Here is a 16022-nt window from a genome sequence, read left to right as displayed (position 1 = left end):
GCAGATGGCAACAGTAGGGCGAGAGGGGACCCACTAGGAGGGGTATCTGGGTGATAGGCAGATTGAGTGAGTGGAGGAGGGGAAGGAAAGAGTGATGGGATGTTGTGGCTTTATCAGGAACTGGGTAGATCAGGAGGGGAGAGAAAAGGGACAGACGAGGGAGCAGGTGACCTGAAGTGGAGAATTCAATGTTTCGTGCCGTCTACAGACTGCCCATGGGTAACAGGAGGAGCTGTTCCTCTGGCTAGTGTTGGGCCTCACCCTGGCAATGGGGGAGGCCGAGGACAGACAGGTTATTATCAGAACGGATAGGGGAATTAAAATAGATAGCTAAATTATAGGCATTTTATTATATTCCCAGAGCCTCATTACCTTTATTTTCTATATTTCTGAGTCACTGTCTTCTAACTGGCTGCCCTTATCATTCCTTTAAGTTCGTGACCCAAGATAGAGGCAGCATGATAAATCAAAACGCCCCGGTGGACTCCAGCTCCCCTCCCTGTAATCATTGTCCACACGACTGCGATTCTATGGCTTGCCGCCTCTACCTCCCGCAAAACTGCCGACTACGAACGGAGGTCCCGCACCTTCCGTCTGCGGGCAAGTGACCCGCCTACAACAGAATCTGCTCATCTTATCGCGAAGTTTGCAAACCCCGCAAACGATGATCACAGGATTCAAGACCGCATACGAGAAGGCGTCATACAGGTAAGTAAAATCAAACAATTCCTCCATCATAAAGGAGCAGAGAGAAGTCTGAGAAATGACACAGAACAAAAATATAATTCTTGCAAAGAGGATGAATAGAAATAACAGATAAAGGCAAATCACCATGGCTATTATGCGCATGTGATGGTCCTTGTGTTGTTTAACGTTGGAGGTAAGCTTCAGGGAAAATCGTCTGTTTTGCAAGAGCGCTGTGATAAGGCAAATGCAAGACGTGGACATCCAGACGGTGGGGAATGCTGTTCCAAGGATCAGGTTCATGTACATATCCAATTCTTCAATTGTCTCCCGATTCCATGTGTTGGAACCGTTCGTTGAGTGAAAGTGATAGGACCCGTTGTGGTATTGGCAGGTCAAAGCTGCATTGGTCATGTAACAGTCTAAAGCTCCGAGAGCGCAGCTCAGCAACGCCGTGGCGGCGATCCAAAGACGACTATTCCGGCCGATGATTTGGGCTAGTTTTTTGGCGTTGGGCCGATGGACACTGACGATTTTCAGACAGTAGAAGAAGCAGAGGAGCGCGCTGATCCAGAAGCTCAGGGAGTGCGAGAGGGTAAGGAAAGACTCCGCGATCTTTTGCTGAAGCTCACAGAAAATGTGAATGAAATCCACTGCCATTCGGAGAATGGCGACAGCGATGGTGATCATGTTAGCGAGGGCGAGGCCGGCGACGATGACGTCGGCGGGCGGTGCGTTGCATTGACGCAACTCCGGCAGCAATGTCAGCAGGATAAAGACGTTGGCTATTAATCCGAAAATGGCGAAGAATCCGACAGTCGTAGCCTCCATCAACCATCCCATCCTACAGTCAGTCCGCGTGAAATAAAATAAAATGGATCATTTTTAAGGTGCAGACAGGTTGGAGAAAAAGTGTCAAAGAGTCATAGAATCTTACACCACGGAAACAGATCGTTCGGCCCAACTAAACCGTGCCGACCAAGACGCCCTTCCAAGCTAGTCCCATTCAGAGTTATAGAGTTCTACAGCAGGGTAAAGGCCCTTCGGCCTATACTTGTCTTTCCTGACCAAGGTATTCAAGCTAATCCCATTTCCCACCATTTGGCTAAAGTCCCTGGAAACTCCTGTCATCCGTATACCTGCCCACATACTTCATAAATGCACCTGAATCTTTCACATCTGATGAGGGCGTAGAAGGAATGGGTTAGCAAGTTTGCAGACGACACAAGGATCGGTGGTGTTGTGGATAATGTGGAGGGCTGTCGAAGCTTACAGGGGGATATTGATAGGATGCAGAACTGGGCTGAGAAGTGGCAGATGGAGTTCAATCCGGCGAAGAAGGATAAATTCCAAGGCGGAGTACGTTAACGGCAGGATTCTGTGGAGTGTGGAGGAGCAGAAGGATCTGGGGTATATATATACAGATCCCTGAAAGTTGCCACACAGGTGGATAGGGTAGTTAAGAAAGCTTATGGGATGTTAGCTTTCATAAATCGTGGGATCGAGTTTAAGAGCCGCGAGGTAATGATGCAGCTTTACAAAACTCTGGTTAGACCACGCTCAGAGTACTGTGTCCAGTTCTTGTAACATTATAGGAAGGATGTGGAAGCGTTGGAAAGGGTGTAGAGTAGATTTACCAGGATGCTGCCTGGTTTGGTGAGTATGGATTATGAGGAGAGACTAAGTGAGCTAGGGCTCTACCCTTTGTAGAAAAGGAGGATGAGGGGAGACATGATAGAGGGATACAAAATAGTAAAAGGGATAGATAGAGTAGACAGCCAGCTCCTCTTTCCCAGGGCACCAATGGTCAACACAAGAGGGCATTGTTTTAAAATAATGGGTGGGAAGTGCAAGGATTGTTTTACCCAGGGAGTGGTTAGGGCATGGAATGCGCTGCCTGGGGTATTGGTGTAGGCTGACAGGTTGGTCAAATTCAAGAGATTGTTAGAGAAGCATATGCAGGAATCTAAAATAGGGGAATATGTGGGATGAGGGGTTAGATAGACAGTCGAGGTTTAAAGGTCGGCACAACATTGTGGGCCGAAGAGCCTGTTTTGTGCTGTCCTGTTCTATTGTTCTATGAAAACAATGTCCTCTCGTTTTTCCATTCCCCAAAAATGGAATAAAGACATCTCAGTCCATATAAGCCCCTCTTGATTTTATATTCCTCTGTGAGATTATCGTTCAGTTTCATGCACTTCAAGGAATGAATTCCTAACCTTTCCCTACACTCAGGCTCTCGAATATTTTTTTGCAATCTTTCCAGTTTAATCGCATCTTTTCTTCGTTGTTTGACAACGTTTGGACAATAACCTTTCCTACCCATGTACCTGTCCAACTGTCTTTTTAAGGTTGTTATTTTACCTGTCTCGACTACTTACTCTGGCAGCTCATTCCACATAAAAACTACACTTTGTGTAAAAAGGTTGGTCCTCATGTTCCTATTAAATATTTCTTCTCACCGTAAACCTATGGCCTCCAGTTCTGATTCAGTAATCCTGGGAAAAAGACTGATTGCATGAGTCCCTCATGATTATATCGATCTCTGCATCTCTGATGACTTCTCTGTCTACTACGCTTCAAGGAATAAAGTGCTAGCCTGTTTAACCTCTCCCTATAACTCAGTCCTTTGAGTCCCAGTAACATACTTGTAAATCTTTTCTGCACTCTTTCATAGAAACATAGAAAAAGTACAGCACAATTCAGGCCCTTCGGCCCATAGAGCTGTGCCGAACATGTCCCTGCCCTTGAAATTACTAGGCTTACACATAACAGAGGGTTATGTATTATTTGATTCAGCTCCATGTATCTATGTAACAGTCTCTTGAAAGTCCCTATCGTATCCGCCTCCACCACCGTTTCCGGCAGCCCATTCCACGCAGTCACCACTGTCTGAGTAAAAAACTTACCCCTGACATCTCCTCTATATCTACTCCCCAGCACCTTAAACCTATGTCCTCTTGTGGCCACCATTTCAGCCCTGGGGAAAAGCCTCTGACTACCTAACCGATCAATACATCTCACCATCTTATACACCTCTATCAGATCCCCCCTCATCCTCCGTCTCTCCAAGGAGAAAAGACCGAGTTCGCTCAGCCTGCTTTACAGTATAATAACTTGTTCCCAGTAGCAGGATGACCAAAACTGAACACAATTCGGCAAGTGCGACTTTACCAGCGACTTGTAAAATCGCACTATGACCTCCCAACTTCTATATTAAATAACCTGACTGATGAAGGCCAGCATGGCACAAGGCTTCTTCACCACCATGTCTACGTATCTGTCCACTTTCAGGGCACAATCTACCTGAACTCCGATGTCCCTCCGTTCCACAACACTCCCAAGGACACTACCGTTCACTGTGAAAATCCCACTTTGATCGACTTTCAAAAATGCGGCACCTCGTGCATCTGAATTAAATTGTATTTGCCTTTCCTCGGACCACTTACTCGGCTGAGCAAGATCCCCTGTAATTTTTTACGGCATACTTCACTGTCTTCTGTAATACATAAACGCAGGATGATGCTGGAGGAACTCAGAAGGCCAGGCAGGATCCGTGGAAAAAAGCAGGCGGTCAACGTTTCGGTCAGGACCCTTCTTCAGGGAAAGAATCCTGACCCTAAACGTTGACCGATTGCTTTTCTCCACGGATGCTGCCTGGCCTGCTGAGTTCCTCCAGCATCATCGTGTTTTTCATCCAGATTCCAGAACCTGCAGTCCTGTTTCTCTACTCTGCAACATATTTAGTTTCATCTACGAACTTACCAACTATACCTTGCACGTTCTTGTCCTAATCGTTTATATAAATGGCAAAAATCAATGGTCCCAGCGCCGATCCCTGTAACACAACACTAGCCACGGGCCTCCAGTCCGAGACACAACATCCTACCATCACCGTCTGCTTTCTACCACTAAGTCAATTGTGTATCCAATTCGCCAACTCTCACTAGATTCCATTCGATCTAACCTTGCAGAACAGACTACCATGTAGAACCCGATTAAATGCCTTACTGAAGTCCATGTCGCCCTGCCACCATCGACCTTCTTGGTCACATCATCAGACAACTCAAACAATTTCTTCAGGAATGATTTCTCACGCACAAAGCCATGCTGACTGTCCATAATCAACACCTTTGTTTCCAGTTGCATCAGAGTCCTCTCCAGTAACTTACCTGCCGCAGATGTTAGAATAATTCGTCTTTAGCTCCCAGGTTACTTTTTGCAGCCGCTCCTAAACAAAGACACAAAATTTGTTACCCTTAGGTCTACCGGTTAGCGATAATGCAAATGTCTCCGCCTGTGCCCCTGCAATTTCTTCTCCAGCCTCACACAGTGTTCTTGGATATAAATGGTCAGGCCTTGGAGACTTGCCTACCCTCATACTTTGTAAGACGCCCAGCAGCTTCTGTACTGCAAGATGGACTGTTCCCAAGATTTCCTTATGAGCCTTTCGTGGTTCCGAAGTCTTTGTCCACGGTGAAAACAAAGGACCTCGCCCATATCCTCCGTGTACCTGTGCAAACATCTTTTTAATTGTTGTTATTGCACCTGCGTAAACCACTTCCCCTGGCAGCTCGTTCGAATCATCACCACTCTCCGTGTGAAGAAGTCTCTCAGGTCCCCTTTAAGTCTTTCCCCTCTCAGCTTAAACCAATACTCTTTATGTTCCGATTGTCTTTAACTGGGAAAAGGACTGTCTGCTTTCACCACATGGATTCCCCTCGTGATTTTATGAACCTCTATCAGGTCCTAAGCTCCGAGAAATAAAGTCCTCGCATGCCAAACCTCTGCCTATGATTCAGCCCCTCGAGTGCTGGGGACATTGTTGTAAGCATTCTTAACGACGTCTTTCCGACAACAGGGTGACCAAAACGGTGTACAATACTCCAGATGCGTCCTCACCAATGTCTTGAACGATCCCATCCAACTCCTATACTCAATGCCCTGCTTTATGGCCAGCGTGCCAACCGCCTTTTTCACCATCAAGTCTACCTGTGACGTTACTTTTAGCGAACTACGTACTTGTACTCATTCGTTCCTCTGTTCTACATCAATCCCCAGGGTCCTACCTTTCACTGTAAAATTCCATTTACTTTCGCAAATGCAAAGTCTTCCATTCATTTTTTCCGCGGCTGCAGACCCAGCTGGAAGGGTAAGGTCAAAGAAAGCATGGGGACTTAACCACCTGAAATTGCCCTCCAAGCCGCACACCGTGCAGACTTGGAAATGTATCGCCGTTACTTCACAGACGCTGGGTCATAATCCTGGAACTCTATCCCTCACAGCTCTGCTGCCTATAGCCACTCCATGAGGACTGCAGCTGCCCAAGAATGCAGTGCAACACCATCTTCTCAAGGGCAACAACTAGGGATGGGAAATTAAAAGCTGGCTCAGCCTGCGATGAGTAAAAAAATCGAGGGTCAGCGGACGAGAATCATGACGCTGCCTTCTGGAAATGCAATGGGGAGCCGTTTCTGAAGATCCTTTCTCATTCTCCATCAAGGGAAGTGCAAACGTTGTGTTCATTGAAACACGAATCTGGGCTTTCAGGGCACTAAGAATATGGAGATCGTGTTTGAAAAGGCGCAGAATGAGAGGGTAAACAAATGGCTGACACAGAGGCACAGCTGGTAGATCTTGACCTCCGTAGATGATTGTGTGGTGTTTGAACGTACACCCTGTGACTGTGGTTTTCCTGCCGTATCCCAAATACGGGTGTGTTGGTGGGTTAATTGACACAGTAAAATACTCCGAGAGTGTTGGCTACGGGAGAATAATGGCGCATGTGAGAGATACTAACAGCAAAAACAAAGGGGGGTGGTGGTTGGATATGTGGGTACCCCTGTGAGTCAGCATCGACTCATGGGCCGAATGGCCTCCAACTAAGTTATAAAAAAGTATGAATGGCGGAGGGGCAGAATGATCAACTCCTGTTTTGTTTTGTTCCAATGTGCAAAACGATCGTGTCCAGACCAAAGGAGCAGATTCTTGAAAAAAACAGTACTTATATCAGACATTCTTTCTGAATGGAGAAATTTTGGAAAACAGAGATCATCTGAGAGGAGGCGGGGTTTTCAGTGAAAGGAGATGTGAGTACTGGTAAGTCTGAAAAGCTCACTTATTTTCAGCAAGAACGGTTTGCACATGAGTTGAGTGCAGTAATACCAACGATCCTGATCTCGCCACACCAGACTTTCCTTGTACTTGCTTTCCTCTGCCTAATTAGTGACTTAGAGAAAAAAAACATAAAATCAGAAGCTGGATATATAAAACATCAAATGGAAAAGAAAAATTCTTAAAAGCTGCATGGAGAGAAAAGGCGTCAAAGCTTCAGGTCGAATTTAAAGAAAACGTTGATGAAGGCCTTTAAAACTAAACTCTCACCCTCTCTCTCTCGCCCTCTTCCTCTTCCCCCTCCCTTTGGAGCTCTCTCTCTTTCTCCACAGATGCTACCTGAACTTCTAAGTAAGCTTAATAAAATACAAATGCTCAATGAAAGTTGTGTATAATTTATGTTTAATTTGTTTCTCTTGAGAATGCTGCTTATTTGATGCTCTGTGCATGTGATACTGCTGCAAACAAGTTTTTAATTGCCCCTGTGCATACCTGTACTTGTTCATATGAGAGCAAATTCGATTTGCAAATACGACTGTCCTTATTTGCATCTGATACATTATTATACAACTTTTTTGCTGTTGAACGAATAATTACTTATCTTCGTTTGTTTAGGTCAAAGCAGTTTAGCCTTCAAAACAATAGTCGAATCGGTGCAGGGCGAACTGCTAGTCGACACCAATGCAGCAGACTGTTCATTGCCTGTTCCCTGCTTATTTCCTTACATAAAACAGAAAATGCTGGAAACTATCAGCAGATAAGAATGGTTTGTGGAACTAGAAACAGATTTACCATTCCATGTTCGAGACCCTTCATCAGAACTGAAGAACAAAAGATGAAAGAAGTTGTCAGTGGCAAAGAATGTGAGGGGCAAGGGGGTTGTGTGAATGAAAATTATGGTGAGAAATGAGATAATGGAAGCAGTGAGTATTAGTTACAAGAACATCAGGCTTCGTTGTTGCATAATAGCGACAGAGTACAGTAAAGGGACAGACATTGAAAAAAGGAACCTAAAAGTCTTAACAGGTCGGACCCGAAAGGTATGGCAGAGCAGGAGTGAATCACCTGAGCTGCAGAAATCGATATTGAATCCGGGAGCTAAAATAAAATGTCGGAGAGTTTGTGGATGTACCTGGTTGAATGGATTGGGGCAAACCAATGGATTGTAGTATATTGAGTTTTCAGAAAACTTTCCGAAAGGTTTTGCACGGAAGGCAGGTTAACGAGGTTAGAGCAGATAGAATCTGAGCTGGAGCATTGGTCATCACACAGAGGACAAAGTGTGGGGATTAAACAATCCTTCCCAGACAGCAAGCTGTGGAGTAACTGCAGGGTTCGGCGTTTAGTTCCGAGCTGGTCCAGGGATTTGGCTGAGGGGACGAAATACCACATTTCTAAGTTTGCTGAAAATTGCGAATTTAACAAGATTGCCACTATGGTGCAGGATGTACATAGGCGTCAAGGACCGTGGACTTGCTTCTTGAGTGAGAACATGACAGGTGGAAAATAATGTGTAGGAACACGAACTTTATCTTCAGTTAACATCATGGAGGAGTATTTGCTGACTAGAAAATTGGAAAGTGCAACAGAGGAACAGACCATTCGGCCCACGATGTCTGTTCCGACCAGTAAGCTAAAATGGAAGTAATTCCATCTGCCTGCACATGATACATGGTCCCTGTATGTTCACGTATCTGTTGAAATGCCTCTTAAACATCGCTATCGTGTCTGCTCCCACCACTATCCCTGGAAGAGCATTCCAGGCACCCATATCACTCTCTGTGTAAAACAACAATTGCCCCGAGCATCTATTTTAAACTTTCCCTCTCTCAGTTTAAGGCCCCTTCCACCACAACCCTCCTTTCGCCAAGCCAGATTTGAATCCAATTTTCCAAGTCACCGTGGATCCGATGTGCCTGATTCCGAGTGATTGAGACTTCAGCTTTGAGACTGGATAGGGGTGAGGGTCAAGGGGACCTGGGTTCGAAAAAGTCACCGAAGGCCAACATACAGACAACAGCGGAGAATCGGAGGACTGATTACACGCTTGCCTTTATACAGATAATGATTGCTTGCAAGTGTAAGGGAATGCACTACAATTTTATGGGGTGTCGGTGAGATTGTATGTGGAATACGCTGCAGTTTTGCTGTACTTGCCACAGCGGAAATGCATCGAAGATTCACTATACGCTCCAGGAATGTAAGGTTTGCCTTCATGGGGAGAGATTGAGCAAAATGGATTCTCTGAAGTTTATCGGAATGACATGAGATCTCTTCGGAACACATGTTTCGCAAAGGTCTTGGAGGGGAGACGCAGAGAGATTGATTCCCCTAACTGAGGCGTCATGGAACAAGAGGGCTCTGTTTAAGGACTCAGATGGGCGAACTGTCTTTACTCAGAGGTCCGTGAAACGTTGGAACTCTCTATCGAAGCGAGCTGTGGAGACATTGTCTCTGGACTATTTCACAGCTGAAAAAGACGGATTTCTGTAGATTAGGGGGCTGCATTGAACCAGATATGGTGCTGGAAATGAAGATACGTCATGATGTTGATGAACGGCAGAGCAGACGCGAAGGAGCGGACGGCCTCCTATTGCGGTGAATCCATGGGGATCACCCCCATGGTTACATATCCACCAGAACCCAATGCCCTTCTCACATCATGGTTTTTTTGTCTGAATGGTTTGAGGTGCAGCACTGGCGCTTTTATTGTTATTTCCACGGTCTGATTCCCGGAAAACTCCTTTCCATTGAAACTCTTTATACCATGTAATTCACCTTTTTTGCTGCTCACAAGGCGTTGTCATAGATCATAGAACAGCACAAGTAAAGGACAGGTCTTTTGGCCCACGGTGCCTGTGCTGAACACAATACCAAAGTAAATTAATCCCTTCGGCATGCATATGGTCAATATCCCTCCATTTCCTGCATATTCATGTGTCTTCCAACAGCCTCTCAAATTACGCTATCTTATTTGATTCCACCAGGCCCCCCTGGCATCACGTTTCAGGCACTTTCCACTCTCTATCCGAAACATACTTGCCCAACACATCTCCTTTTATCCCCCCTCACTTGAAAGATATGTCACCGAGAATATGACAATTCTAATGCAGAGAAAAAGAAAACATTCTGATTGTCCTAAGCACCCTTGATCTCTCATAATTTTATGAACATCTATCAGGTCTCCCCTCAGCCTCCGACGATCCAGAGAAAACAACCCAACTTGTCCAACCTCTCCTCGTAACTCATTCACTCTAATCCAGACTGGTGAATCTCTTCTGCACCCTCTCCAAAGCCTCCACATACTTCCTGTAATGGGGAGACACAGACTTCAGTCTAAGTGAGTAACCCCTCCGCTCTCGCCGCCTGCTTGTTTCCCTCTCCGACTTTCTGAAACCCTTTCTGAAGCTTCCAACCCCAACGAAACAATCCAGCAAGAATGCTTGAGGGTCACCAGCTTTTCTTCAAATCAGCCACGATTCGACATTTGAGATTGAACAGCATTCCAGAGCTCCAATTATCAGCGTTTCTTACATGATTTCAGATCATCGGCATTAACTCAACATTCCTTATTAATGTACAGACAATTATTTTGAGCGACCTTCCAGTTAATCTCACTATCACCGTTCCTTGTATCATTTCGTCTCTCCTCTTCCCACCTCATCACTGACACCGTCTACTTCCCCGCCCTTCGTCCACAACAGCATCTTTAAACGTACTCGTGGTTATGCCCAGATTGTAAGGTTCTGTTGCTGTCGGCACGGATACTATTTGATCTGCATTTTGTGTTTGTATTTCTGATAACGACTGATGTACAGTGGAAGGTATCCTTCACCACAGTTTCTGCACCGCCACGGTAAAGCAGCCAACATAATCAAAGACCCCACTCACCCAGGTCATTCTGTCTTCTCCCCCTCCCATCGGGCAGAAAATACAAAAGTCTGAAAGCACGCTTAAGAACAGCTTCTATCCTACTGTTATAAGACTATTAAACGCTTCCATAGTACGATAAGATGGACCCTTGACCTCACAATCTGCCTCGTTAAGACCTTGCACCTCATTATCTACCTGCAGTGCACTTTCTCTGTCGGTGTTAAACTTTATTCTGAATTCTGTTATTATTTTACCCCGTGCTATCTCAATGCACGGTGTAATGAATTGATCCGTATGAACGGTGTACAAGACAATTTTATCAGGGTACCTCGGTACGAGTGACAATAATATATAATTGCAATTCCAATAATTATTTCATGCGATTATCATAAAATTCACGACTTTACTGAAAAGCAAATCGGAAGTTTGAGCAGATAAAAAGAAATGGAAATTTTACCCAAAGCCGGAGACTCCCAACTATATGTTCTTACTTTTCAGAGTCTGACAATATCACAGCTGCATCAGCGGCACTTAAAAAGCCCACTTCTAATTTATTCAACACAATTACTCAGGGAACGAAAATTTGAATAAATCTGGTACAAGCCTCATTTGAACAGAGTCAAATTACAACTGGAATTGAACCCTGCAGGATATTTACAATACCGACCCGTGTTATTTACTGAACCTGGCATATTTCCTTACCCTCCAATGTCGGTAGAAAGGCATGCTGCCAAAACAATGATTTCCAGAACTAATGTACCAGAACGGAGAGGAGGTGTGACCTTGTGACCTGATCACCACAACTTACTTTCCTTGTTTCAAGAACATTGCAGAAAGTTTTATTGGTTTATTTTTTGTGATCTCTTTAACAATATAAAGTATAAATTAATTAAGCGTCTAAAACTTTTATTTATATTGCATTAAAAGAACAAAACTTAGTGATTAAAAGTTATAAAAATGTACAAAAATCTATTTAGATATAGTGACGTAAGAATGGGCTGTTCAATGCACGACCTACCTCAAGGTCGATGAAGAACCATTGTAATTATCTCAAAAATGCGGCAGTTGATATGCATGCAGCTGAACTCTAAACAGGGTGTCGCCACATAAATCCGATCAGGGATATTGCAGAGGAGCGAGGCCAACACGGAACAATGAAAATACCTTGCCTTTAACACAACGCCATGGGAGATTTAGAACCATAGAATCATAGAAAACTGCAGCACAGAAAACAGGCCATTCGGCCCTTCTAGTCTGTGCCGAAACATTATTCTGCTAGTCTCATTTACCTGCCCCCAGCCCATACCCCTTCAGACCTCTCTCGTCCATATATCTATCCAATATACTCTTAAAAGTTAAGAGCGAGCCCGCGTTTACCACATCAGATGGCAGCCCATTCCACACTTCCACCACTCTTTGAGTGAATAAGTTCCTGCTTATGTTCCCCCTAGACCTTGCCCCTTTCACCCTAAAGCCATGTCCTCTCGTACTTATCTCTCCTAATATAGGTGGAAAGAGCCTACTTGCATTAACTCTGTCTATGCCCCTCATCATTTTGTAAACCTCTATCATATCTCCCCTCATTCTTATCCGCTCCAAGGAATACAGTCCTAACACGCTCAATCTTTCCCTGTAACTCAACTCCTGAAGACCCGGCAACATTCTAGTAAATCTCCTCTGCACTCTTTCAATGTTACTGACCTCCTTCCTGTAGTTCGGCGACCAGAACTGCACACAATATTCTAAAGTTGGTCTCACCAATGACTTATACAACCTCGACGAAACATTCCAACTCCTATACTCAATACTTTGATTTATAAATGCCAGGATACCAAAAGCTAACTTAACCAACTTAGCTTGTCGATTCGGCCTTTGGTTAAGGTCCAATCTGACAACACATCACTCCATCACCACCCTAAGTGACGTTAATGGTCGTCATACTAATGAATTTGGTTTGACTCAATTCAGTGGTTCGCTAATGCATTAGGTTGTGGCTGATGCATGGTACGTGAAGCTGCAAGGCATGAACAAGGAACAATAAAACGGGTATTTCCCAAACAATCTGACCCGATTATTTTGTCTTAATCGAAGTCGCAGAAGACGCATCATCTCATTACCTCAACTTGCCTCATGTGTGGACAACGCAGATGTAAATTGACTTTCCTTCCACAACACCTGTACTGAAACTCACTTCGGTCCCGCATCTGATCTTAAAAGTAGAAACAATAGGAGTGGGGGGAATTACCCCGTTTCTGAAACGTGCTTCACATCATATCTGACACAACTTCATTTGACACTAACAGAAACCGTTTTAGTTAACGTATCATCAAACAAAAGGCATTGGTTCCCATCAGTGAACTGTGTCGTCTGCGTGTGCGTGTGCGTGTGCGTGCGTGTGTGTGTGTGTGCCTTGACTACTTGAACATCAGTGCCATACCTCATCTTGGGATTGTTCCAAGTTGTATCTTTCTTCCCTGGCGCAGCTCACAGTTTGTTGTAGTGAACAAATATCGGGGAAAATATCCGAACCCCTTACTGTAGGATGGAAGATTTCATGTCAAATTTCTTCCATCCCAGCGGAGCAGGCAGAGCAGTCACGTGCGTTTCAATGCATTCCGGATTTGCCCAAAACGCAGATATCTACAGAGATGTAGAATCTCATGCGCGGCAGAGAGTTTAATGGAATTCTTATATCGATAGTGGGGGCCCTGCTTTTCCCCCAGCACAAAGAACAAGTTATAAAAAGTGAAGAAAATGTTTACAACGATGATACCTGGTTTGGAGGGGTAGAAGAAAAGGAGAGATTTAACATAGAGCATAGAACATTACAGCACAGAACAGGCCCTTCTGGCCACAATATTATTGGTATTGGTTTATTGGTACTGGTATTGGTTTATTATTGTCATTTGTACCGAGGTCCAGTGAAAAACCTGTCTTGCATACCGATCGTACAGGTCAATTCATTACACAGCGCAGTTACATTGAGTTAGTACAGAGTGCATTGAGGTAGTACAGGTAAAAACAATAACAGTACAGAGTAAAGTGTCACAGTTACAGAGAAAGTGCAGTGCAATAAGGTGCAAGGTCACAACAAAGTAGATCGTGTGGTCATAGTCCAGCTCATTCTATAAGGGAACCGTTCAATCATCTTATCACCGTGGGGTAGAAGCAGTCCTTAAGTCTGGTGGTATGTGCGCTCAGACTCCTGTATCTTCTACCTGATGGGAGAGGAGAGAAGAGAGAATGACCCGGGTGTGTGGGGTCTTTGATTATGCTGGCTGCTTCACCAAGAACAGCGAGAGGTATAGACAGAGTCAAGGAGGGGAGGCTGGAGTCTTTGGTATGCTGGGCTGTGTCCACAAATCTCTGCGGCTTCCTGAAATCCTGGGAAGAGCAGTTGCCTTACCAAGCCGTGATGCATTCAGATAGGATGCTTTCTGTGGTGCATCGATGAAAGTTGGTGCAAGTCAAAGGGGACAAACCGTATTTCTTTAGCCTCTTGAGAAAGTAGAGGCGCTGGTGAGCTTTCTTGGCCGTGGCATCTACGTGATTTGACCAGGACAGGATGCGTGTAATGTTCACTCCCAGGAACTTGAAGCTCTCAACCCTGTCGACCTCAGCACCATTGATGTAGACAGGTGCATGTGCACCGCCCCCTTTCCTGAAGTCAATGACCAGCTCTTTTGGTTTGTTGACATTGAGGGAAAGGTTGTTGTCATGACACCATTCCACTATGCTCTCTATCTCCTTGTATTCCAACTCCTCGCTGTTTGAGATACGCCCATATAGCTATTCCCTCCTACATACAGAATGCTCATATCCCTCGCATTCATGTACTCATCCAAGGGCCTCTTAAAAGCCCCTAATGAATTTGCCTCCAAGACCCTATCAGGTAACGCATTGCGGCAGCCAGCACTCTCTCAGCAAAAACCGTAACCCTCACGTGTGTTCTGAACGTACCCCCCTCTCACCTTAAGTGCATGTCTTCTGGTATTGGATCTCTCAATAATGGGGAAAATATATTGCTTGTCCACCCTATTTATGCCCCCCTTAATTTTGTACACTTCCATCCGATCACCCCTCAGCCTCCGCCACCCCAGAGAAAGGAGGCCAAATTTGTCCAGCCTCTCCTGATAGTACAGGCAGAATCCTAGTCGGCCTCCTCTGCACACCTCCCCCCACCACCCGCCCCCCTCCCCCCCCCCCGAAGCCTCGCTATCCTTCCTATAGTGCGGTGACCAGAATTTCACGCAATAAGCTGGGGACGAATTTCCCTCGAGTGAAGGAGGCTGAGGGGTGACCTTTCGAGGTTTACAAAATCAAAAGTTGCATTAATAAGGTGGGCGATCACAATCTTTTTCCAAGGCATGTGAGTCGAAAACTAGAGGGCAGTTTTAAGGTGAGAGGGGAAAGATTTACAGGAAACCTGAGGGACATGTTTTTTCACAGAGAAGGCGCTGAGTCTCTGAAACAGCCGGGAAAGGAAGTGGTTGAGTCGAGTACAATAACGATATTTAAAATATATTTGGACATGAACAAAGATCATAAGCGTTTGGAGGGGTATGGACCGAACATGGGTCAATGGGACTCCTTCGGGTAGGCAACTTGGTTGGCACGGTTGAGTTGGGCCGAAGGGCCTGTTTTCGTGCTGTATAACTCTGTGACTGATCCCATGTTCGATGTACGACTGTGAACCTTTGACTCTGAGGCCCCTCTTCCCCACTTTCCTGTCAGATTTTCCAGAAGTACAATCATTGCCCCTTCAATTTATTCATCAGGATGCCAAGTATGTTTCTCAGGGCTTTGATTGTGTTGTGCTATTGTTTCGCAGCTGGCTCTTAAATGCCGAAGCTGTGATGTTTTTCGTGCAGGTCATCAGATAGGCACAATGCCCTGAAACTGACATTTCTCTGTACATATTTTATTAGTTATATATTCTGCAGGGATTGGGCAAGGCGAACCAGGACATCAATCCATGCCCCCTCCTGGGGAACGGTTGGTAATGAGCATCAAAGTGTGTCAAAGAGTCCTGGACTAATATACTACGGAAATCGGCCCTTTGGCCCGACTCGTCCATGCCGACCAAGATTACCGTCTAAGCTCGTACCATTTGTCCGGGTTTGGCCCATATCCCTCTAAACCTTTCCAATCTATGTACTTTTCTGCGATATCCTTTTAAAATCTCTCGGCTCTGATCAAAAACCTATGCCCTCTTGTTTTTAGCACCTCCTCCATGGTTAAAGACGATGTGTTTTCACCCAGTCTATGCCGGTCATGACCTTATATACCTCGATCAGGTCAACCCTCAATCTCCTACATTGCAGAGAATAAAGTCCTAGTCTACGCAACCT

The 16022-nt window shown here is 45.1% G+C and overlaps 1 protein-coding gene across 1 annotated transcript; it reads right to left on the bottom strand.

The window, feature by feature from the left end:
- Nucleotides 1-528: 528 nt before the first annotated feature.
- Nucleotides 529-1527, bottom strand: LOC127566478 (taste receptor type 2 member 143). Its single transcript, XM_052008910.1, has one exon. It carries the CDS (start codon nucleotides 1525-1527, stop codon nucleotides 529-531), a length of 999 nt encoding a protein of 332 aa, XP_051864870.1.
- Nucleotides 1528-16022: the final 14495 nt, after the last annotated feature.

The sequence above is a fragment of the Pristis pectinata genome, chromosome 42, assembly GCF_009764475.1.
Source record: "Pristis pectinata isolate sPriPec2 chromosome 42, sPriPec2.1.pri, whole genome shotgun sequence".
In the NCBI taxonomy this organism is placed as follows: Eukaryota; Metazoa; Chordata; class Chondrichthyes; order Rhinopristiformes; family Pristidae; genus Pristis; species Pristis pectinata.
The sequence above is the reverse complement of the archived record's forward strand: the minus strand, read 5'-3'. Positions and strand labels throughout refer to the sequence as shown.